We start from the raw sequence: 25,721 nt of genomic DNA on the forward strand, positions 1-25,721 counted from the left end.
CTGTCCTCAGAGAGCTCCGAGCTCCCTGGTGGAAGTCAGCAGTGAGCAGTAAATCCCCACAGTCCCACACACTCCGAGCCATGCAGGAGGCGTGGTGGAGGAATGCGACAGGCTGTGGTCAGTGGCATTCTCTGAGAAGTGACAGTGACGGCCACGTAGCCTTCAGGGATAAGCAAGAGTGGCAGATCCATGCCGTGGTGGGGGTCGGAGGGTGAGGCTGCCCCCAAGGCTCCTGGTGGAATTTGGTGACGGTGTGGCTGAGCAAGTGTGCCCTGTGCAGGTGCACCCAAGGATTCCGTAAGTGACAAAGGACTTCTGCTTCCACGGGAGGAGGACCAGAAGTTAGAAGTCCCAACACAAGCAACCCATTGAGACATGGCTAAGGCCAGGAAACGGCTTGGGGCCTGCAACAATTACATTTAGAAAGATAAAGAGATGGTTTGTTCAACTGCTTGGGCACACTTCACAGGTATCCTGTGGACTAATTAATTTCATATTATTTTGTTCTGTGTAATGCATTTGTACAATATATTAATAATACTGGGAGACGCCATTGGGAGTTTTAGCCTTTGCTTAACTCTGTTGGTCTTTCAGACATGCAGAATTTGTCTTCTATATTAAAAAGGATAAAACTAGATGTTTACCAGTAACCTGTAGTTTTTCCTTAAAACCCATTCTGCATTCAGTCCTTCCAATCCTACACATTCACGAGTACATGGAGCTAAGAATGGTTTTCAACAGGAAAACTCGGACAAGATCACAGGAATTTACATGGTCTATATTGACACTGGCTAGGAGAGAACTGTTGGCCATTTTCGCTGTTTTCTTCCGGCTAGGGAAGGGATGTTACTTTGTGATCAGTGTCTTGCTGCCCTACAGCACTGTCTAATCAGTTAAGAGTCACTGGAGGGGCCGGCGCTGTGGCGTCGTGGGTTGGACCTCTGTCTGCGCGCGCCAGCATCCAGCTGCTCCACTTCCCATCCAGTTCCTTGCTGATGGCCTGGGAAGGTGGTGGAACAGTTGGGCCCCTGCACCCACGTGGGAGACCCAGAGGAAGCTTCTGGCTTCGGATGGGCGCAGCTCTGGTCAGTGTGGCCATTTGGGAAGTGAGCCGGTGGATGGAAGACACCTCCCTCTCTCTCTCTCTCTCTCTCTCTCTCTCTCTCTGTGGCTCTGCCTCTCAAATAGATAATCTGTAAAAAAAAATGAGAACACAGTTCACATCCCCTATGTTCCCTGCTTCAAATAATGTTTCTCACTAAGTGGAGAGGAGGAGGGGCCGCTCACTCTCCCACTGAGCCCCTCCCCCACACTCCTGGAGGCAGACTGTTCCTATCTGAGATGAAAATGTTACTGTCACTCTGACTCCTGCGAAACGAAGCCATCTGGCATTACAGTCATCCTGATTTTTATTAGAAAACCATTAGGGGTTGGTGTGTGTGTATTTGTGTTTTTGGAAGAGACAGATTTTAAGAGGTTGCAGAATCGTCATTGATGACTTCCAAAGCTGCAATTATTGCTCCAGTTTTCATGGCTTTTTTTGTTTGAGAAGTGTGGGCTGTGGACGTGCAGAGCAAGGCGGGCACCGTGTGGGTGGTGTGGAGGCTGCACTCGTGGGAAACATCAAGAAAAACCACGAGGCACTTTTTCCCTCTTTCTTTAAAGACATTTAGGAGTACCGCGTGTTTCTGGCAGTGCCTTTGAAACTGCATTTATAAGGATAGAATCCAGCTATTATCCTTGGGTAGTCTATATGACGCACATGTTTTTCCTCTGTATTAATGACATTGACAGAAATGACTAATGTAGAAATCACCTTACAAATTGATGGTATATAGAAAAACAGTGATGCCCCTCACTTTATTATGCCCACGAATTGTTACCGACTTGAAGAAGTTGCAAATACTGCTTGTGTCCAAGCGTGAGTTAATTGCATTCACTCATTAACTGCCATCAGGTTACATCATGAGTCACCGTTTCTCATGGAGCTAAGTTAGAGCACAAAGTTCAGGTAACACGACTTTGCTTTGACAAACGCAGGGCACATCAATCCGCACGACAAGCAGCTTTTTGGTTACACATGGGTGAAACAGAAAAATGACTAAAATGTATATTGGAAGGCTCGCACAATTTCCCCCCAAATGACATCTAGAGCAGGATAGAGGAACAGGGCTCATTATCTCCAGGGCGGTGGAGGAGGGGTGCACAGGACGCAGTGCCCATAACTCACACAGGATTAGGTCTTGGAAATCATGTAGCTGAAGCTCTCCCTTCCACAAGAGACGAAGAGGCACACCAGACAGAATGTACGGCATTCCTCGGGTCCTCCAGAAAGCCGGTGCCGAGGAGACAGGTGTGGACCTGCTAAGAGACCCCAGGCTATCTCACATGCAGCGTGCCCATCCTGTTTTCCTAACAAACTCCGCTGACGTCCGCGATACTGACCTGGGGTCAGCTGCAGATCTTGGCTCCCCTAGAAGCCTCCCTTCTGTGCCGAGCTCCTGTGGCCGCCTGCTCTCCTGCTGTCACCTGTGTCCCCCAGTCCATCCCAGGCTGCTCGGATTCTGCTCCCTAACGGAACATTAGCCATCCTCAGAGGTCTCCACTCTCACTCCCTACAGCCTGCCTGGATAAGTTCCTGATCCCTAAAACTCCCACTGCAGACGACACATACATTTCTATGCGTTTATCCCATCCCTGAGACCAAACCTTCGTAAGCCCTGTCCTGAGCACATTTGTTTCAATGTTTTGCAGGCCCCTGAGCCTCCTAAGTTTTGCTTTTCCTGCAAATGGGCTTCTTACCCTGTATCCTGCCTTAGTGAATGGGAGGACCATCCCCTCAACATATGAAAAAATTGAAAAATATGAAAATATCTATAGGCTTCATTTCTCGCACAGTTTGCATCCATTCGTACTCACTGTCTCCTTTCTGGGCTACTGAGCCATCATCGTCTTAGCAACCACTATGGTTTGTTATTGGCTTGGGAACTCCCCACCCTCACCCCGCCGGGAGACCCAGGTGTGAAGGCTTAGTCTCCTAAGTCTTAAGTTAATGGTGCCAAGAGGGTGAACACTTAGTCCAATTATGATGTTCACAGATGGGGTCTTTGGGAAGTGATTAGATTGGATCAGGCTGCTGGGCGGGGCCTCTGATCGAATCACGGTGGCTTTATAAAGACGCAAGTGCTCCCTGTCACGTATCATGTGATGCTCTGTGCCTCCCTGGGACCCTGCTAACAAGCACGCCACCACAGACGCTGAACCAATGGAGACATCTGATCCTGGACTGTGAACTCCAAAACTGTGTGCTCTGTGTGGTAAGGAAGTTAACGCCACCTGCGTTCTATCGACTTCTCTAGAATTCACTGCCTTTGCTTTTCTGACCAATCACAGAAGCTCCCTGCATCACCCTGGGTCCATATGGGCCCACCCCAGTTCCTTTACTATCTTCAGAGTGTGGGTTCTAAACATCAACCTCATTCTGTTACTTTGTTGCCTAAAACTACTTACTAGCTCGTCATGATTTTCTAGATGATACTCAAATGCTTCTGCAATGTCTACTGGACTCCTGTCACATGGCCCTATTTGGTCGCTTTTCTTTTTATTGTTTTCTTATTTTAAAAATTGTGGTAGTCACATGTAACAGGAGATCCACCCTCTTAAAATGTTAACTGCACAATACGGTGTTATTAATGAAGGCAGATCTCTACAATGCAACACATTCAGGCTCAACTATTCCCACATTATATTGCATTGTTTACTGACATAAAATGGGAATTTGTGGAGTTGGAGTTGTGGTCCAGCAGATTAAGCCACTGCCTGCAATGCCAGCATCCCATCTGGCCGGCAGTTCAAGTCCTGGCTGCTCCACTTCTGATCCGTCTCTCTGCTAAGGTACCTGGGAAAGCAGCAGGAGATGGTGTAAGTGCTTGGGTGCCTGCCACTCAGATGGAGTCGCAGGCTCCTGGCTTTGGCCTGGCCCAGCCCTGGCTGTTGCAGCCATTTGGGGAGTGAACCATAGGGTGGAAGATTTTTTTCTCTCTCTGTCTTTTCCTCTGTAACTCTGCCTTTCAAATAAATACAATAAACCTTGAATTTATTTAATGCTTTGACTTGTGATTATTTTCAGAATTATCTATTAAACTTAGCTGTGAGTTATTTATGGGCCAGGATGTTGAAAAACATATAAGGATAATTTATGTGTATGTATGAAAAAAACGAAAGTAAACAAATCAGTGGAATAGAGAAGACAGGATATCAAAGGAAGTGAGCTCAGTGGATAGTAGCCATAATAGAAGTCCAGACACTAGAAACATTCATTCACCTGAAATAACACTTTAAATCTATGTATTTAATTCATGTTACAGAAATATAGGAATGCGATTAAGAAACAAACACGTTAAATTTCCTATTTCCAGTGGTGCCATTCCTGGTGTAAGATTGCTGTTGTACATGAAAACCTGGAGTTTCACTGGATTCCTATCCCTTTTTCCGGTCCTTGATTGACCTTGCACACTGCCTCTGATCTCAGAAACTGCCAAAAGCTTCATGCTACCCACAAGTGAAAAACGCATCCCTCTGGGTTCAGCATTCAAAGTCTGCATGATGCAGTGTTCACTGACCGCTGAAGAGATGGCCTTCCCTCTTCCAGAGTGGGTGCTACTGACTGGTATTTGATTCCACGTACCCTCCCTTGGAGCAGAAAGCCATTGTGAGACTTTCCATCCATCTCAGGCGGAGACCCCACCGCATGGCACTAGGATGCCGCCGGGGGTGGGTGAGAACCTAGCCTTTTATCTCTGCCTCTGCAGTTGCTGGCATATTTTATTAACATATTTTATTAACATGGGCCATACTTTAACAGGACATGTTGGATCGTGAGTGCTGGCTGCTTGGCTACAAAAAGAACACTTCATGTTCACTGCTACTGGGAAGAAGTCATCTCCAAAAATCTTCATCTCCCCTGCTCTACAAATACTAACCCCATTCTTGGAAATACTGCAACTTAGAAACGGGACACGTAACATCAGAGACGCTGTAAAAGAAGTCATCTTTGTCCCTGTAGCGTTAGCATGCCAGAACCCTAACCCCCGGCATCTCTCAAAGCAGGCAGCAGTGGGGATGAGTGCCTGGGTTCCAGCGGCCTCGTCGGTGACGCTGGGAACAATGCTGGCGTTCTTTAACGTGCTCTGATGTCTGCGTGCGTCTCCCCTTAGGCTTGTTTTCCTTCCTGCTGATCTGAGAATGTCATTGTGCTCCTCTACAACACTGCGCTTTCTATTTCCCCCACGCACAACAGCTCATCTCTTCCAAACAGCAACACCCCGCCAGCCCACCCTCCCACGGGGGTGCTGTGCGCAGTCCCCCACCTGTGGCTTCCTCAGGGCTCTCAGAAGCACTGTGCCTCTGAAAATACAGTTTCCTCCTCTCACACTTATTCCCCCATCAGCCCCCATCCATGTTCCCTTCACAGCCTTTGGCCATCATCTGTTCCTTCCTCCCTTCACCCATCCATCAATCACACCTTTGCCAAGGGCTCAGCTCCGGCCGGCCCCGTGCCAGCCTCTGGGACCACAGGGATGCCCAGGACATGGGCTGTCCTTCCCAGATGCTCCGTAAACTGCTGAGATATAAAACTCCTCCTCTCTTTAAACATCCAGTGTTGCTTTGTGCTGGGAACCTTGGGACTCCTCTCTTTGAGTTCCTCATCAATATAGAATATGCATTGCAAGCTACGGTCACTCCACTGTGGAGTGGAACATGAGAAGTTGTTTCCACTCCCTCACCTTGTTTTGTACCCGTTATTCAAGCCCCTTTATCCCTCGCACTGCCCCCTCCTGGGCACCGGTGACCACCACTCTCCTCTCCTCCTCCACGAGATCAGCTTTGCAGCCCTCCCATCTGAGTGAGAACCATGGAACCACGGCACTTGTCTTTGCATGCTGCTAACATGAGTTGATCACTGCACGTACTCCCCACGTGTGGAATCACCACACTGCGCCCTTACACACAGGCGACTCTGTGTCTCAGTGGAAGCTTTGTCCTCTTGAGGCCACGTTCAAAGGTGTCCCTCATTTGCTTCTTCGATTCATCCAGCTTGGAAGGATGACCGGGACTCTGTGTGTGTGTGTGTGTGTGTGTTTTACCACTAACATCTCTGCATTTTACCTTTCCACGGTAACTCTCAGACACTACCCGGCAGAAACAGTCTAATCTCCAGCCTGGCTCGGAAAGTCTGAACAGACTTTTAAAGATCCTCAGTGGATACATTCTTATGCACATGGGAGCTCCCTTTGTTACAAATAGGCCATTCTGCAGGAAAGATAATCGCAGCCACACACCGAGCAGCCCTTGCCATATCTTCTGGCGTCGGAAGAAGGCAGTGTGGCTTGAATTACATGTAATTACAGGTTAAGAAAAATTAAGTCATCTCACCTAGAACAGTTATGACCTGAACAGCAGGGAACAGTGAGTAAAAACCACTATTTTGAGCTCACTGGTGAATTACTCCCTCTGCGATCCTATGTATTATTTCATTATGGAAATCCTATCAATATGGCGAACAGCACTTCAAAAATTCCCTTCTCCCAAAAAATGCACATTGTGAAAAAGCAAACAGAGTGTCAGAACCACACAGGCGGGCGCCCTGAACAGCACCAGCCATCTTTCTTTCTAATCAAATGGCCTACATAAGGTCACGTGGATGACCTAAGCCACTAACAGCATCAACGCAGTCTTACTTAGTTCACGGTCGATAAATCAGATTGTGTTCCGTACAACTCTCCTTAAAGCCCACACACATGTGGTGCTAAGGCGCCCACAAGGTCCCCATTACTCAGCCCCAACACGGAAAACAGCTCTGGATGGGCAAAAGCACCTTTGATATGACAAGGCTTCTGGCACAAAACAGGTGCTCAACCAATGCTTGTTGAATGACTAAATGAACTTGAAACTGGAGAAACGTAGGTTGCTACTGAAGACACAGGACTGGATTAGGCACAAGTGTAAATGCCATTTTTCAGTGCTAAAGAGCCACACGCTATCCAGGAGGGTTGATCTTCACGAGCTCATAAGCCATGATAAGAGCAAAGATATTTCTGCCTCCTCGGGATGAAGCTCTTTAGTAGTTCCCTCAATAACTTTTTCTCTGTGAGGTGCTAATTTGAAACAAAAGGTTGAGAAGCACCGATCTGTGGCACCAGTGCCTCCTGTCCCACCTGCTTCCCAGGGCTGCAGCCAAGTTTCGGTCTGCTGCCTGCATCGCAGGGTCTTAGTGCACGGTGCTCCCTCCCGGCATCGTGCCGCCTGTCCTGTCCTCACCCCTCGGCTCTCAGCCTAACTGGGACCCTCACGGAGGTGCTGACCACTGCCCCACCCGAAGGAGAGCCCCTTGGATTCGCTGTCCTGATGGCCTTGCTACGTCCCTCCCTAATCTCTGCCTCCCTCCCTGGACTGTGAGCTATGACAAGTGCCCTGCACAACTTAAGACTCCAAGAGGTGCTCCATCAATAATCAGTCAACCAACAGATTGACCAACCTGCAGCAGAGGCAATTAGACCGAGTTTTAAGAAGGATGGTTGGACTGGGCATAGGCACAGTTTTGATTCATCAGTCATTAAGTGCAGATGATCATCTGGGGCTTCCGCAGGATGAAGCCAGATCTAACACCATAAAAGCAGAAACTTTCACATGTCACGGAAGCCTGAACGCAGACCCCGTCGAGGGAAATGGAGGAAGTAAGGAGTTTTGCTCATTCACTCACTGCACAAACACTGGCTGGGATCTGTAACGTACAAGACCCCGTAGGAGGTGCGGCAGTGGGCACACCCAGGGTGAACGTACGTGAGAACCCAGACAGGGCATTGGTGCACACAGTCCAGGTGAAGAGGGAAAAGGAGGCGCTACGGATCAAGCACGTGCACTACTATGTTTTAAAACTGTGTGCGCAAAGCCACATCAAGCAATTGGAAGGCTCGTCCCCAGGCAGTCAATTCTGGGTATTTTGTATTTTCTTCTTTATTTTTCTCTACTTTTCCAAATGTTTTTGTCAAGAATGCATACAATTTTTATACAAATTTGCTCATATGAGTGTGTATACATGTGTATACATGTTTAGCGTGGGAGTCCATGTATATGCGTGTAAGAAGACATGTATGTGCATGGATATGAATGTATCCATGGGAGAAAGGGAGATCAATGCATGTGCGCATTCGTGGTAGAACAGACATATCCCTAGGTTCCCAGTGTGCGTTGTCAACATTAATAACTCCAGACAAAGAGAAGGAATACAAGATAAAGAATCATTTTATAGGCTATTTTCTAGCTCATGCTTACAGTTGATTTGTGAAGTGCTCCTTGAGTAATAAAACAAAGGTAATAAACCATTAATTTATTGTACTAATAAGAGCCAGGGCTCTAACACAACCATCTCATCCTGGGAGACACAGAGAGAGTCGGGGTGGTGAAAACTTTCCCAGGCTCTTGCTCTTACTTTTATTATCTTTTTCTACTGTGCTATTTTACATTAATGCAGCAATAAATCCTTCACCTGACTGATTTTATTTAATGTTATGGTAAAATGCTGCTCTCTGGATTCTCAGCACTGTAAGAGCAAATCCTTCAAAGACCACGCATTTCACAAAGTCACAGCGAAATCTAGGCTGGTGGGTGAGAATTACACTCGGCGACGGGAGAAGAAACTCAAGGCACTGAAGTCGTTTCATAAGCGAATTTTATTAAGGTCTGGGGCTGTCTTGTGAGTGTCCATTGTTTTTCTTTCAGTCTTTGTTCACACACACTCTCACACATACTCACACTCTAACACAGACTGACATGCTACACACACATTCATACACTCGTCTTCACACGCACTAACACACATGCCCTCACAGTCGCATACATTCACACAGTAACACTCAATCACACACTAACAGTCTTACATGCTGACACACGCACATACTCACACACTAACATACACACAATCACAAACTAACACCCAATCACACATTAACACAGCCTCACATATGACACACACATGCTAACATGCATGCTTGCATACTCAGTCACACATACACATTCATACATGCACACAACCATACACTAACACCCACACACTAGTAGTCTTACATGCTGACACACACACATACACACTCAAATTCACACACACTAACACAGTCACACACATTCACACACTAGTACCCATACAGTAACACAGCCTCACACACTGACACACACACATACACACTCATTCACACACACTAACACTCATACCCTCACCTACTCATAATCACACAGTAACACCCAATCAATCACACACTAACAGTCTCACATGCTGACACAGACACACTCACATCCACACATGCTAACACACATCCTCACACACATCCTCAATCACAGTCACACATGCCCAATCACACACTAACACAGCCTCACACACTGACACACATACTCATTCACACACACACACACACTCTCACAATCAGTAACACAGTCTCACAAGCTGATACACACACACTGATTCACACATGCTAAAACACACTCTCACACTCACACACTGATTCACACACTAACACACACTCACACACTGATTCACACACACTAACACACACTCTCACACTCACACACTGATTCATGGTGCTAACACACACTCACACTCACTGATTCACACACTCACACACACTCACACCTCACACACTGATTCACGGCGCTAACACACACACTCACACTCTCACACTCACACACTGACTCACACTCACACAGATTCACACACTCACACACACTCTCACACTGACTCACGGTGCTAACACACACACTCTCACACATGTATCCCAGGAGCAAGCTGCAGATCGTGTGGGTGGCTGGGATGAGCCGAGGTTCTAGTTCTGCCTCTTGCTTCCTGCCCGTCAGTCTGGGGTCCCCAGGAGCGTCTCTGTGTGGCCCCTCATCCTGAAGGCACTGCAGGGAAGTGGCGTCTGCAGGTTTGAGACGGAGCGACATCTTGTCCACAAAGTGCCCCCTCCCCGGTCTAAACCCTCCTCGCAGTGTCACTGAGGAAGCCCACGGTGGCTCCTGACCTCTGCAGCCCAGTGCCCTGCCCTGGGCAGCAGCCCTGGCACGGCCGGAATCCCTCCCGCTTGTCTCACGTCTGCATCCGTCTTCTCTCCAGGTGGCTTCAGAGTGAACACCGCATTCCCACAGCGACACTGGAAGAACCCCAGCCACCGGCTGATGCACACAGAGTGTGTGGCAATCAGATTACACCGCTTAGTTCTCCCGGTAGAGCGGGTTCCAAAGGCCTACATTTCACACAAACGACAGAGCGTGCAAAGCAGCCTTGTCCATGGCCGGAGGCGATGTGGCAGCCGGTGTTTGATTATGTGCACTGCCTTCAAACAAGCACTGGGCTACAGATGTAAATATTTAGAAACACAAAATACCTGGGCGCCGGCGCTGTGGCGCAGCGGGTTAACACCCTAGCCTGGAGCACTGGCATCCCTTATGGGCGCTAGTTCTAGTCCCAGCTGCTCCACTTCTGATCTAGCTCTCCGCTATGGCCTGGGATAGTGGTAGAAGATGGCCCAAGTCCTTGGGCCCCTGCACCAATGTGGGAGACCAGGAGGGAGCTCCTGGCTCCTGGCTTCGGATTGGCGCAGTGCGCCAGCCATAGCAGCCATCTGGGGGGTGAACCAACGGAGGGAAGACCTTTCTCTCTGTCTGTCTCTCTCACTGTCTTACTCTGCCTGTCAAAAAAATAAAATAAAATAAACACAGATACAAGCTACAATTCCCTGAGACTCTCGGCACAAAGCAGTTCTCCAGGATCACCAGTTGGGTTTTAAGCATTTCCTGTCGGCTTATGTGAAGTTTCTTTCAGTAGCTTCTCATTTGCAAAGTCTCGTCTCATGGTCCAGCACACGGTGCAGCAAACCCACTCTGCAGCTCTCTGTCCCCACGCTGGAGACACAGCCACCAAGCAACAGACAAATCCCCTGGGAGAGAGCTGCGGGCCACCCTGCAGATGGCAGCCCAGGCCCTGGGTACCACAGAGAGGAAGAAGGCAGGGGCAGACCAGGAAGGCGGCGTGCAGTGGACTTGAACTCCAAGGCAGGGAATGTCTTGCTGAGAGCCAAGGTGGCCATGTTCACCTGGAGCTGATAAAACTGTCCTCAATGGCTTTGCTTGTAGAGTGAACACAGAGCCCTGTAACATCCCTTGATGGCCTCCGTCCGAGCTGGGCCTTAGCTCTCAGAGCCAGAATGCGACCCCACAGTGCTGGGACTTTCCTCTGGGTTTGTGTCCTGCTCTCTCTCTCTCTCTCTTCTCACCCTGCCCCCTCCTGGGCCTCTCCTTGCCAAGTTGGAAAGCAGAGGGCAAATGCCCTGGGACCGTGGGCTGGCAGTTCACGTGGAAAGATTCTGATGGGGCCAGCCTGGGACAGGAAGCAGTCCCTGGGTCTTCCTTCCCGCCATGCTGAGTTATAAACATAAAACAGACACCCCCTCCAAGGCGCAGGCTGCACAGACGAATAAAGGAATATTTATGTGTTTTTGAGCGAAGTTGGTACTGGAAGCACAATCCACCCCTTCCAGCTGATGCAGTGTAGACAAAACGACCTCCCGTGTGCTGTGTCAGCGGCTAGAGGAGGAGTGGCATGGAGTGGAGAGAACACGCTCCAGGCCGGGCCGAGTGCCGCCTTGGCAGAGCGGCCCTCCCACCACACGGCACACGGCATGGGAACAACACGCCACGTTCTGATCTCCAGCACAAGGGCCATCTCCGATGGTCCATTTCCTCACGTCTCAGCCGAAGCCATGCACGACCACCTTGTCTGGTTCCTTTCACTGCACAGAGCTGGCGTTGGCCTAACATCAAGTATGCAAGAGAAAAACATCCCACAAAACTCGGCATCGTTGGAACGCCCGCTCTACGTGAAAGGGGTTATTATTTACGTATTACATACTAAAAATTCCAGGGACCTCACACACGGACTCCAAACCCAACTTCATGAGAATAAAGAGCTCACACGGGCCTGCATGACAGCACGGCAGGTGCCGTGTGCAGAGGGTGGGCCTCACGGCGCATGTCCCTTAAGGACGACAGCGTGAGAGCCCCTTTCTGGTGGGTCAGGCTTCCCCTGGCTAGAGTGAGGGGGCGATGACAAAGCCGTGGCATCTCCACAGCATACTGGCTTGACCGCAAGAGGCTGACTCCACCAGTTAGGAGAAGCGAATTTCTCGTGTCCACCGTAGTTCGGTTCACACAGCCACAGACGACTCCAGTCTCTTCCATCCTCTTGCATTGTTTCAAAGAATATGGGAAGAAGAACTATGAATTTCATGCTAACATTCAGGCCCAAAGCGGGAGCAGTGCTACTAAACCCCACAGTGTAACTCTTAGCATCGGGAAATATTAAATTCTGCGGGCAAATAGCTCCTTATTTAGTTGTTGCACGGATTAGCACCCAGGGTGGAGGTGACTCCAACCCTTCCTGTCATGATCCGTGCGTTTCACTCAGTGCTCTGTTTGCAGATTGGAGGAGTCTGACTTTCCTGGTCCGAAATACTCGATTGCTTTCAAAGATTTAACTATTTGAAAAGCAGAGTTACAAAGGGCGAGTTAGAAAGTAGGAGAGAGAGAGGAGGGAGGGCGAGGAGGGGAGCAAGAGTGAGAGAATCAGAGCTCCCATCCACTGGCTCACTCCCCAAATGCCTGCGGTAGCTAGAATTGGGCCAGACCAAGGCCAGGAGCCAGGAGCACCATCCAGGTCTCCCACACAGGTGAGGAACCCAAGGCCTTGGGACATCGGCTGCTGCTGCTTCCCAGGTGCGTTGCCAGGGAGTGGAAGGGAAGCAGGTGTAGGACTCAGTCCCAGGCACTCTGAGATGGGAAGTGAGGATCCCAGGCAGCGGCTTAACACGTCTTTTTTCAGTCTCAGTAGGAAAAGTGAATTAGGAACAAGCCCTGTGTATGTGAAGTCAGTTATTTATCTCGCAATATAGACTACATAAAAGGTTATGTTTGAAGAAGCTACAGAAAATCCGTTTTCCTAACTAGACAATGGAGTACACACATGGAATACATTTCCTCTCCTCTGAATTTCTTTGTGGTCTCATACTTTGATTCTCCTTTTGGGGAGTGAAAGAGAGAGGGTCAAACGGAGCAGCGCGTGAAATCATAGCCCTTTCCTTCACTTTTCATTTTTGTTTTCATTGGCTCTACTCAATGTCTCACGTATGTTCAAATGAGCACCATCCCCTGCGACAGCCTCAGTCTCCCAGCACCAGCGCATGGACAGCACTGGCGGCTGCCAGCCCACGCAGGTGCACCTCCCAGGCTCCTCCCACATTCATACCCGCACTTCTGGGTGCTGTGTGGATGGACCGCTGGTCAGGCACTGTGGTTCCTGCCAGGCGCTTCCTGGGCAGCAGACCTGTTCCACATTCCCTCACTGTGTTCTGCAACTCGAGATCCCTTCTTCCCTGATGAGCATTTTTAAAAGGAAGCCAAAGAGAACCCCACTGTTACATTGTTCCCGGAGCTCCACTGCACTGTTTCTTGTTGCAAGATCTCAGAAGTGAGTCAGCCGCCATCACTGATCAATGAGGCTGCCTCCAACCCCACGCCCATGCCACTGACGCCCGAGTGGGTAGCTGACATCATCGCTTAGTAATTCCTCCTTCCTCCTTCCTTTTTATCCCGTCTTCTGGTGCTGACGTGCGTCCGTGGCAACTGCAGACTGAGTAAGCTTCCTCCTTCAAACAGCTATTTAAAGTGCACCTTCCATTATTAGTTAGCACAGAAGACAAGGGGGGCAAGAACAAAGGAGGAGACTGCTGGCTGACTCAAGTCATTGCTCATCCCTGCCCAATTCTAGGTCAGCTGCTGTTGGCCATGGGCGGACGAGGGTGGTGGTGTCAACCCAGCATCCTCCGCCAGTTTTACCCAGGGAGCCATTCCTGGACATCTCTGGCAACTCCATCTGAACCACGGGCTCTCTCCACTTCTCAGGCTAAGCCCCCAGTTTTGGCTTTGGCAACTGTACATTTTCACCTGGAGATGTGCTTGCTATCAGTCTTTCAAATGAGATGTATCTCTGCTTTCTGGTTATTGTCAGGTTTCACCAAAGCCACTGATGACCATTCTCTCTGCCACGGCATCCTTTCTGTTCTATGGCTGGGGGTATCCACATAACGCTGGCATCATGGATTTGATTCTTTTTCTGTTTTCTGTGCTAACACTGCTTTCTCAGTTCAACCCCCTTCCTCCTCACATGAGTCAAGGGCGGTATTCTGATGTTGCTGGAGGTGGTCAACCAAACCCACAGCTGCCTTCCCCTGGCCCTGCGAGTGTGAAGACCCATGTTCTCTTGCCTCAGTCATTCCGTGCTTCTGCGAGGTCCCTGCTCCCTGCTACTCAAGTGGATCTCAGACCACAGCATGTCCCCAGTCGGGAAGATTTCCTACCAAATCGGGCTCAGAGCACAGTAGCATCTTTCCCGTGAGGCAGGCTGAGAAGTGGGACAAAGAGAAGCTGCAAAGCAGGTGCCTGACCAAGCCTTGTAGCCGCCTGGAGGTCCAGGTCCAAGGAGCAGAACACTGTGGGACACCAGCTCTGGGTGTCAACCCCAGGTCTGCACTTTCCGGCTTCTCTGACCTCTGCTATGGGTTAGATGCCTCAGAAAGCCTCAAGGACAGGAAGCGATTCTGCAAAAGGGTCAACTGGAACATCCTGAGGTCTCCAACATGGCTGTAAAATGAAGCCTGCTGGATTCCGTCGCACGTCAGCTACACAATGCTCAAGCCAGTGCATCCCAAAGAGCAGTGTGCATCCGGGAAATTCATTTAATGTGGACCTTCGCCAGAAGCAGCAAAGGAACTGGACTCTGGCGCTCCCCACAAGGACTCGGCTCACTGAATTAAAATCCTCTGCTGCTGTGTCCCCAGCTCAGAGGTCACCCACCTGCCAGCCTTGCAGCCTACACTGCTGGAGAATGCATCGGCACCTGTCCTCCGCAGACAGCTCCTCCTCCTCGCCCAGGAGAACGTCGGCCAACGGCTTGTACCTGTGGAGGCGGCAGCGATAAGCAAGCAGTGACTGGATTTGCCAAGCAAAGAGCGAACTCAACAGGGCTGTCTTTCCACGTGTTTCCCGGGACTCTCTCCATATCCACCGCGATCCCCGCAGAGCCCGAATGCCCCAGCCACTGCACAACGCTGACGGAGACTCATCTTTTACGGGGAACATGGATCTTCAAAGAGTCAAATATAGCTTTTAGTCCTTTATGTGTAGTGCCATCATGGAATGATACAAGTGATGATTGGAAGAGAATGAAATCCACCTAGCATTGCCATCCGGACATCTGATCTACCTTTCACTTAGTGATGGATTCCTTGTTGACACTTGAGAACCTAGCAGCAGTCAGAGTCCCTAGTGGAGGACGGTCACCACAGCCTGGACACTCAGTTGCCAGGCAGAATAGCTGCCCCCCGCCCCTGCCCTGTTAGGTACTGAGCATTTGAACTTTCGAGAAGGACATTTTAGTTTGAGAAGTAGCTCTGCTTAAAGGACTTCCATTGCCTACCTGAAATTCACAGCAGACAATAATTTCCTGTAGATTAAAAAATATACTTGCAAAATTAGATTGTTCATTTTAACAAAAAAAAATATGTTGAAGTTCCCTTTGGAATTTAAGCTGACATATAAGCAAGGGATGTCGAGAGGGAGGAAGAAGAGGAGAAAGCAAAAAGAAAGAATTGAGCAAAGAGCCATGCGACCACGGCCCACTGCGTTTGTCTAACTCTCAAGTTGGGCTGTTCTTTGAGCTGGTAGCAAGTCAGCACCAAACTTCATCTCACGAAAGTTCTCTGTGCTATTCTGCATCACACCTCTGTGTGTCATCTAAAATTGCAGCAACAGATGGGGCCTCTTTGAGTGAGTTTTTCCCCCTCTCGGGGCAGTTAAGACAGGCAGTGCAGTGCCTGCACACTTCATTCACCGCCCTCGCAGTGAAGGGGGAGGCAGTGAGTTCTGAGCAAGCCTTGTGGACAGCCACACCGGCCTCACTTGCACTTCTTTATTTCTGCCGGTGCTGTGCATAAACCTGCAGCCAGCCTGGGGGAGAGGGTGGCAGGAACGATGGGTTTGGTGTGCAGCATAGGCTGAGGACGTGCACCCGTTATGGGCTGCAGGCTGTGTCCCCAAGATGTGTAGGTTGAAATCCTCTTTCCCAATGTGATTGTAGGAGGACGTGCATGAGGATGGCGGTGCTCTTGGAAGGAGCTAAGAGCCCAGAGTTCTCTCCGCCCGCCCCATGACCCAGGCAGCAGCTCCTCAGCAGAAGCCGCACCTGCTTCATGTTGATCTTGGCCTTGCACCCCTAAGAAGTCTGTGACTGCTGTGTGTGAGGCCTTGCACCCCTAAGAAGTCCGTGACTGCCATGCGTGAGCCCCCAGTCTGTGGCAATTCGTTATCGCACCTTGCGCTGACCAAGACAGCGCCTACTTCACTTCTCAGTAGAAAACATTTTTTCTTTCTTTTTTAAATCCTTAGCATTGTCACTGGAAACTCAGTATATTATTTTTTCCTGGATTGAGAATCACCACAATCTTGCTAGCCACGAGCTAGACAAAATAAAGGGACCAACATCAGCAACAACCCCTCCTTTTCAAATATAGATTTCTGCTCCTGTATCACACTCAGGATAGGAAGGCACAAAAATAGCAAGAACAGCCACGGAAACTGAACACTGAAATCGTAGCCCCAGAGGCAAGGATAGGAAACATTCTGCTCATCATTTTGATAACACCGGAAGGACCTAAATGATTTGTGGGTGACTGTAGTATCCAGTAATTTTTTTCCCCTTTATTGATAGGTGACAAAAATGTGATTTCTTACACACCAGGCTCTGAAGTTATGTCTGTATTTTTCATGGCCATATTGCAGTTGCTACATAAAGGAAAGAAATTTCTAGGGCATAAGGGAACAGGGGGAACTGGTACCATGGAGCATGCGTCTGGAGGGTCAGTGGGCTGTGGGGACAGGGTGCAGGTTTGGGACATTCTCCTGCAAGGATGTTGCCAGTGGGGCAGCAGCACATCCCATGACTCAGACAGACTGTGTTCCACAGCGTTCAAGGGGGTAAAAGGCGTCGGTGACGTGACCACGTTGTCTAAACAGGAGAGAACCTGCATTGAGAATCAAACCTCCAAGCTTCAGGTTCCAACACTGCAATGAATTTAGTAGGAGGCCCTGGGGCTCCCCCTCCTTGAGCGCTGAGTGAGTGCAAGTGACATGGGGCCCACATGACAACCCTCTTATGATTGTGGAATTCGGACCCCACATGACCTGACTCCAGAGACAAGCTCTCCACAGCCATTTCTGCAGTCTTCGTGAGACCTACAGGGCCCCGACCCCCCAATGGCTCTACTGTGGAAAAGGCAGAGGCCAACTGTGCAGAACAGTGGTGATGGCTGACATGCCGGCCGTGCAGGGACCCCAGCCCTGCTGTGCTGAGCTCTGGCTGGCTGGGCCTCTTGGCCAAGTGCACACCCACCCATGCCCCACCTAGGGTCACAGGCTGATACATTTCCACCACTTAGCTGGAGGTGCACCATGCAGCGAGTCACTCAAATGATCTTTTTATTCTCTGCTAATTGTCTCATTCGAGAACTTTGTTAATTATAACCAGGGATTTAATTGATATAATTCAAGGATCTGAATATAGTATTAACAAGTCAGAATGAAAATTCTTGTCCTTGGTGCTTTCTTTTTTTCTCATTTCATATTGTTCATTTGACACTTCAAAGGTATAATTCTGACATTTCAACTGAAAAGGCAAAAACATCATCTTAGACAGGGTGAGATACTGTATATTAGTGAAAGCTGAAAATCTTGTCTTTGGGGGCGTGAGTGTCATCTACAGGTGGAAGAGCGTGACCGCCCCGGTACCTGAGCTCCACCACCTTCTCCCAGAACTGCAAGGAAACACGGAGCCAACTGCAGTGTGCAATCACAGGTGGGGTTTCTGTATCTCTCAGCCCACCCTCCCGACTCTGTGTTCCAGAAAAGTCACGTTGGTCCAGGGGAAAACCTCAGATCCGGGCGTCCACCCGTCATGCTGCTGAGATAAACCAATCGACTCTACAAAGTAAACCGCGACTTTTCCCGTCACCTGCTCTTATCCTTTCAGCCTGGTGTAGCATGAGGGGGAATAACTGCCATCTCTTCCCAAGATTCATTCCTTCAGAATCAACCATCAGTTAACCAATCAATTAACCAGGACTGACTCAGCACCAAGTATGTGCTGGGAACTCCTCCATGATGGAGACAGAGAATGAAAAAGGAAGAAAGGAAATGTTCCAGGCAGGATGAGAGATAAGGAGAAATATAAGGCAGGACGCTCCCACGGTGAGAGGCCCCTGACAGCAAATGGGGGAGCTGCAGCCTGCAGGAGGCAATGGGGACCTGGGGCTGTGGGGTGTAAGCACCTGTTCCCAGGCCGTTGGGGCTGCAGTGTGGCTGGAGCAGAGGGAGCGAGGAGAAAAGCAAACACTGGGCTAAAGAGACGACTCTGCGGGTGACGGTGAGGACCTGGCCTTGACTCTGGGGAGTGAGGCTGGAGCAGGGAGTCCACACCACCTGACTCGAGGCTGAGAGCAGGCTGGAGGGCTCCAAAGGACTCTCTGGAGGACCACAGGTCATGTTCCTTGTGGGGCCTCTATCTCCTGAGGGGGATGGGCTGGCTGGGAGAAGTACCAGGAAGGCAACAACAATAGAAGGGTGTAAAATAGAACCTAAGAAGTAGACGGTTCTCCTGAAGAGCCTGCTGCTCCCGTTTCCAACGTGAACTCAGTTCTGTCTCACATGCACCTGCTGGCCACAGACGTTGGGTAAAACACAGTGACTCTGAACTGAGTCCCAGGAAACATGGGAATCATTTTCTTAGAAAAATACAAGGCGTGCCGATCAAGCTTATTTCTTGAACCTTCGATGCAGTCTCCCTGAAATCATTTCTGTTTGCTGGGTACTGGCTTCATTTTTACATTCCCAAAGGAAATCCCATTGTCAAAGTTCTGCTGTTTCAGAGTCCTCTGATCGTATTCAGTACACACACACACACATACACACACACACATCACATCACCTATTATGAGCAGAATTCTCTGCCAGGACACTCAGATCACCACCAAGTGTAAAACAACTCATGGAAGCCCTGTCCTTATTTCAAGACCTGATGCAATTAATCCGAGAATGGATATAAAACTACATCACTGTGATGCAGTTAACCTCCACAAGCCCAGCTAATCCACAAAAAGAGAGAAAAAGAAAGAGAAGAAAGGACGAGATGGTGTGGGAGCTACACAGGTGGATCCATAGCCAAAGACTGCAGTGAGGGGGAGAGAGCAGAGGAGTAGGCGAGGAAGACAGACTGGAGCTGTCCAACTTCAGAGTACCCAAAGCAGAGAGTGAGGTGTGGTCGCAGTGTAGGAATGCTGCAGAGACAACAGTGCATGGGCAGACAAGGCAGGCAGAGTGAGGTGTGGTCAGTGTAGCAATGCTGCCCAGAGCACAGTGCATGGGCAGACATTCAGGCAGAGTGAGGTGTGGTCAGTGTAGCAATGCTGCAGAGACACAGTGCATGGGCAGACAAGGCAGGCAGAGTGAGGTGTGGTCACAGTGTAGTAATGCTGCCCAGAGCACAGTGCATGGGCAGACAAGACAGGCAGAGTGAGGTGTGGTCACAGTGTAGTAATGCTGCAGAGACACAGTGCATGGGCAGACAAGACAGGCAGAGTGAGGTGTGGTCAGTGTAGCAATGCTGCCCAGAGCACAGTGCATGGGCAGACAAGACAGGCAGAGTGAGGTGTGGTCAGTGTAGCAATGCTGCAGAGACACAGTGCATGGGCAGACAAGGCAGGCAGAGTGAGGTGTGGTCAGTGTAGCAATGCTGCAGAGACACAGTGCATGGGCAGACAAGGCAGGCAGAGTGAGGTGTGGACGCAGTGTAGCAATGCTGCAGAGACACAGTGCATGGGCAGACAAGGCAGGCAGAGTGAGGTGTGGACGCAGTGTAGCAATGCTGCCCAGAGCACAGTGCATGGGCAGACATTCAGGCAGAGTGAGGTGTGGTCAGTGTAGCAATGCTGCAGAGACACAGTGCATGGGCAGACAAGGCAGGCAGAGTGAGGTGTGGTCAGTGTAGCAATGCTGCAGAGACACAGTGCATGGGCAGACAAGGCAGGCAGAGTGAGGTGTGGTCAGTGTAGCAATGCTGCAGAGACACAGTGCATGGGCAGGCAAGGCAGGCAGAGTGAGGTGTGGTCACAGTGTAGCAATGCTGCAGAGACACAGTGCATGGGCAGACATTCAGGCAGAGTGAGGTGTGGTCACAGTGTAGCAATGCTGCAGAGACACAGTGCATGGGCAGACAAGACAGGCAGAGTGAGGTGTGGTCACAGTGTAGCAATGCTGCCCAGAGCACAGTGCATGGGCAGACATTCAGGCAGAATGAGGTGTGGACGCAGTGTAGCAATGCTGCAGAGGGAACAGTGCATGGGCAGACATTCAGGCAGAGTGAGGTGTGGTCAGTGTAGCAATGCTGCAGAGACACAGTGCATGGGCAGACAAGGCAGGCAGAGTGAGGTGTGGTCAGTGTAGTAATGCTGCAGAGGGAACAGTGCATGGGCAGACAAGACAGGCAGAGTGAGGTGTGGTCAGTGTAGCAATGCTGCAGACACAGTGCATGTGCAGACAAGACAGGCAGAGTGAGGTGTGTTTGCCATGGGGTGAGCTGCAGAGGGCTCAGGGCCCGCAGGCATGGCAAAGGTAGGGTTTTGCTGGCTGGGGAGTCACTGGCAATGCGAGAGAGGAGGGAGATACCAGACCACTGTGGACAGCACCAGGTGTTTAGCAGATGGTGGAGAAGACAAAGGGCTCAGCTCCTTGGTTCAGGGCATAAATCAAGATGAGCAGCTCGAGGGTGGAAGAGAATCCGAGGAAGATCTTTGTGTGCTTTGGGTTTTAGAGACAGGGAAAAACAGACAGTGCCCACCAGCAGCACTACTGGCCGAGAAACACCTGTCCTGTGCACACTGACCTCCATTTGCACTTTCTGCACACAGCTCCTCTACTGGTTTGCAGCTCTCATCTGATTTGGTGACTGTCCTGTGGGGTTTCCCCTTTGGCACTGCAGGGACACATTTCACCCCGCTGGGGCCTTTGCCCCTCATCTTGCTGCTCTCACTGGGGCTGCATGGTGTGGGTTAAGGGGAGCAGCTGCCGGGGAGCAGGAGGGACCCCCATCCAGGCCACAGAGAGCATGTGATCGAAAGGTGCACAAGAGCTGGCGAGAGGGGAATTTGCTTCCCACGTGGAGGGTGCTGGGAGGGGATTTGCAGACCCTCTTTTCAGCTTAAGGGGGCTTTTTTTCTTTTTTAAAGCAACTGGATAGGAAGCAAAGAGATACAGTTATCAGAAAAAAAAAAAAAAAACCCTCATCTCGTTCCCAGGGAAACCTCCATGCCCTCTGCTCTGTGTGTTTCTTCCTCTTTAACTCCTGTGGCTACGAAGCCCCGCCCACTGTGGTGGTTCAGCGCAGGCGCTGCCCACCGTCAGTCTGTCCTGCGTGGCTCTCTCTGCCATCCCATGACCCCACACCTCCCCACGGCAGGATGCAGCCCCCACACTCCCTCTACCACACTCCTTTCATCAACAGCACCCACGCATCTCTGCCGGGGCCTCACACCTTCCCACCTGCCCTCTGCAGCAAGGCAGTACCCCCCTCCCACATCCACAGCCCCTCTGCCCTGCCGCACACTCCTGTGTGGGAACATCGGAGAGTCCACGCATGGCCAAGCCGGCTCCACAACCCAGGCTGGAGAATCTCCAGTCAAATGTGCTTGTCTGGGCTCCACCTAGGAGCTGGGATAAAAACAGACCTGGGGCCCATCAGCACCCTTGCCTGGGAGGACTAAGGCAGCTAACACAGAGAATGTGCAAGTCGGGAATCTTAAGGGGCAGAGCCTGCCCGCTGGTCCCTCAGACTGGAAATCAAGGTCATGTTCATAGTCTAAATGTTCTAAATCAAGATCACGTTCATAGTCTCTCTCCGCAGGAGTGGTTGGTTTTCTTACTACGATTTTAACGTCGTCACAGCCATATTTGCCAGGCATGCTGCAGAGTGCACAGTTAAAGACACGGGCAGAAGCTCAGAGGAAGAGAAGGAGGGAGGTTGGAAGGGAGGGGGGATCCCGGACTCCAGTGAGAAGCCCTGGCACAGCCATTACCAGGGCCTGAAGGCCACTGAAGCTGTGCTATCTTTCACCAGAGCTGCCAAAGCGCTAAGAGGCTGCAGTGTGTGTATGGGGGGTGGGTGTGAATGACCACGGCCCACACGCAGCTCACACCCAGCCCCGTGGCACATCACGGCACCAGAAGAGCATTCTGGCCCCGTGCTATTCACTCCTGGGCTTGCTGTAACTGGGCCAGGTCTCTTCTCCCAGGTAATAGGAGAGTGGAATAATAATAATTTTCAAAAAGTCAGCTGAATGAGGATTGAGATAAAAAGGAGGATAGAGCATCTGCTAAGAATTTCCATGACAATGCCCCAAGGTCTCTCCCTCCAAGCTGGTCTCACCGCTCCGTTTTAATTGTGCAGCCTAACGGCATCCTATCTACTCGATAAATGGAAGACAGGGAAACACGGAATTACAGATGCTTCCCCGGGAAGGGTGCCCTGAGCAGCCTCTGCAACGCGCACCGTCTACGTTAGCCAGGGTTGGACTTGCCTCTCACACAGCTCCTGGATGGTTTTCTATGCAGAAATGTCACCCATGCACAGAGGACACCTACCGCAAGGGGGCATCGAAAACTGTGTCCCCAGGGGGCTGAAACAACCGCTGCAAACCAGGGACCCAACCTGCAGCTCTGCGGGAGCTCCCGGCGCTCGGAGGGAGCTCAGCACAGTCTGTCCTCCACGCTGACGCCCGAGTGCTTTATTTCGCCTCCCTCCACGCGCTCTCTAATTTACTGGCTGAGCCATAGCTTGTATTTATCAGGTACAAGAACAGCTTGTTTAGTGAAACTGAAAAGCACAGATGTTCATTTGTTGTTAAAGCCTAAATAAGGGACCTCTTTAAGCTGTGTGGTTTAAAGAAAACCATTCTATCCCAAAGCAATTTGTTCCTTCATCAAATATTCAGCAGGGTCATTCTGACCTCCCATCTTGGAGTGAGGACTGAGAGCTAAAGCAGGTAGATTTTTTGGTGGAGATATCTGTAATTCCAGCGTTTCTTCTCTCGACTACAAAGAGGGGGATTTTCTTCTTAAAAACTGGCCCAGTGTCCCATTTCAGGGCACCAGGGTTCAAGCCCTGCCCCACTTCCAGTTCTGGTTCCTGCTAAAGCACACCCAGGAGGCAGCAGGTGATGGCTCAAGTGGTGGCTCCTTGCCACCGAACTCCAGAGATCCAGACTGAGTTCCAGGCTCCAGGCTTTGGTCCGGTCCAACCCCTACTGTTGCAGGCATCTGGGGTAGGAAGTCGGAAGGGATATCTCTTTCTGTCTCTCTGCCTTTCAAATACAGAATTTTTAATAGCTGGAAAGTTTTGTGGAGATTGGTGGAGTAACTGTATCATTTCAACATGTTTATGCCCATCGCCGATACTCCACTGTGTGACTTAGCACCACGTGCTCGGAACACAACTGCCCAGCAGGTCATAAGAAGCTCAGGATGAAACCGTGACTTTCCCCAGAGTCTGGTATTGAAGGCAGATACCACTATTCCCACAGTCAGGAGAATTTCCTTTTGAAAGTGCAACAGGGGTTGAATCAAGAACTGGGGTGTGGCGTCTCAACTGAAGTGCATCTGTTAATCTCAGAAAGTCTGATTTTAATACCAAGTCAGCCAGTACTTCGACAAAATAAACTCTGGGAAGACAGCACACATCAGGGACAGGGGCTTTTAAAGGGAGTTCACTGTGCTGGCACTGAGCCACGCGCTGCGCCAGGTAGGTACATTTTAAGAACACAAGCACAGTGATACATTTAACATGGAGAAGGGAGTTTCTGTTCCTCTGTGAGGTACATTAAATGGAGATGTGTTCCTTCTCAATGATCTAACCCAGAGGCCTGCGTAACTGTAAGGGATGACTAGCAGCCATAAAAACTAGAATCCAGGACACTTCAAATTGGAGAGAAAAGAACTTATGCACCTAAGTATCACAGTGAGTCTTGATTACTTATTGTCACTGTTGGTGAGCACGGGATGGAGAGACCCAAATGATAAAAGTTACACACATGAGAGCTGAGAGACCTTGGAAAGTGAAGTATAGCATTGTTCACTGAGAGGCACTAATATCATAGTGGAAACCTTAACCCCCAAAAGGTCATGATTCAAACTGGCAGTCAAGAGGACTTATGCAAAATCTTCGCCTGCTCTGGGTGTGTTACTAAACCACAGGGCTTCTACACAGCACGCACCTGACAGTCTGGGTCCATCTGGTCCATCTGCTTCTTTCACACACACACACACACACACACACACAAAACACTGTGCTTGGTGCGGTAGGAACAACAGTGAACAAAGTGCATCCTGCCTTGGAGTATCCTCTGGCAATCAGAATTCTCAGAGACGTGATCCTAGTCTGCTTTGCAGCTTCTGCGAATAGGACCAAAGCTATAGGAAACTGATAGCGCAAAAAAATGCTTGTCCCAGGCAAGGCAAACGATGTCTGTCTCAGACAGCACAAACATACGTTGCCAGCAGAGAAGCAAAGTCTCTATGCACCAGATTCTCACTGGAACTGGTTTAAACATCTTATTAGTTTCCTCATTCAGTAGGGAGATAAATAAAATCATTAAGATGCATTCCTAATGAATTTCTGTGGCAGTCATGATTTTACCTTTCTGAAGATATTTTAGCTTACTAGGATGTGTAGTTGAGAGTGAGCAAAGCAGGCAGTTAGCATTCCAACAAAAACCAAACTGCACTCGCTCCTTCATGCCAAGGTGCTCGCCAACCTCTGCTGTCTGGTTTCTTTGCTTTGTGCACGCCACTTCGCCCATACTCCATAGGTCAAGGGCACTAGCAACGCCACATCACACCTGTGGCTCCAGGGAGGCTGCTCGTCACACACGGCACCACTGACTGCTCTCGCGTGGAAAGCACGCTCAGAGGCTCACCTTCCTGTTCTTTGCTTTTCCCTTTTACTGTTTCCCAACTTCTCAGCCTCCCCAGTAAGAACTCCTCCCTCCAGCCTCTAGGCAGATGTGCAAGTCCTTAGCATTTCCTTCTTGGGCCTTCTGGAGTGTCTGACCACAGAAATCTCAAGTTCATTCAAGGCTAAAAAGATCATTTATGAATCAATGGCTTAAAGTGGTATGTATGTGGAGGAGGTACGGTCACACCACCTCAAATCACGCCAAGTGGACAGATCGCTTGTTGCAAGCTGAAATCACTCAAGCCGAGGAACCATGACTTCGGAGAGCTGCCTTTTCCTACACCAGCGAGTCATTAAGACCCTGTTGGGAGGGGCGCCCGTGCAGGGCAGGGCCAGGACACAGCCGTGAGCACGAGACTGGCGACTGGGGATGCAGAGAAACTGAAGAATCAAACTCTTCAGGGTGCCCTCATCATCCATGAGCTCTGATACTCCCTCAACACAGCTCCTGATGACATTCCAGAATTTACTATCCCAGGGCCAGGCGCCATCCGTCCCGTCCTGC

At 50.1% G+C, this 25,721-nt stretch overlaps 1 protein-coding gene across 7 annotated transcripts in view; it reads right to left on the reverse strand.

The window, feature by feature from the left end:
• The window catches only part of MYO16 (myosin XVI), a 697,134-nt gene that overhangs the window by 94,299 nt on the left and 577,114 nt on the right, over window positions 1–25,721 (reverse strand). For all 7 annotated transcript variants that reach the window (XM_070048580.1, XM_051849982.2, XM_051849978.2 and 4 more), the window contains one exon: window positions 14,959–15,061. In XM_070048580.1, coding sequence (XP_069904681.1) covers window positions 14,959–15,061 — 103 coding nt within the window. The remainder of the gene's footprint in view (window positions 1–14,958; window positions 15,062–25,721) is intronic.

The sequence above is a fragment of the Oryctolagus cuniculus genome, chromosome 9 (assembly GCF_964237555.1).
Source record: "Oryctolagus cuniculus chromosome 9, mOryCun1.1, whole genome shotgun sequence".
NCBI classification, from domain to species: domain Eukaryota; kingdom Metazoa; phylum Chordata; class Mammalia; order Lagomorpha; family Leporidae; genus Oryctolagus; species Oryctolagus cuniculus.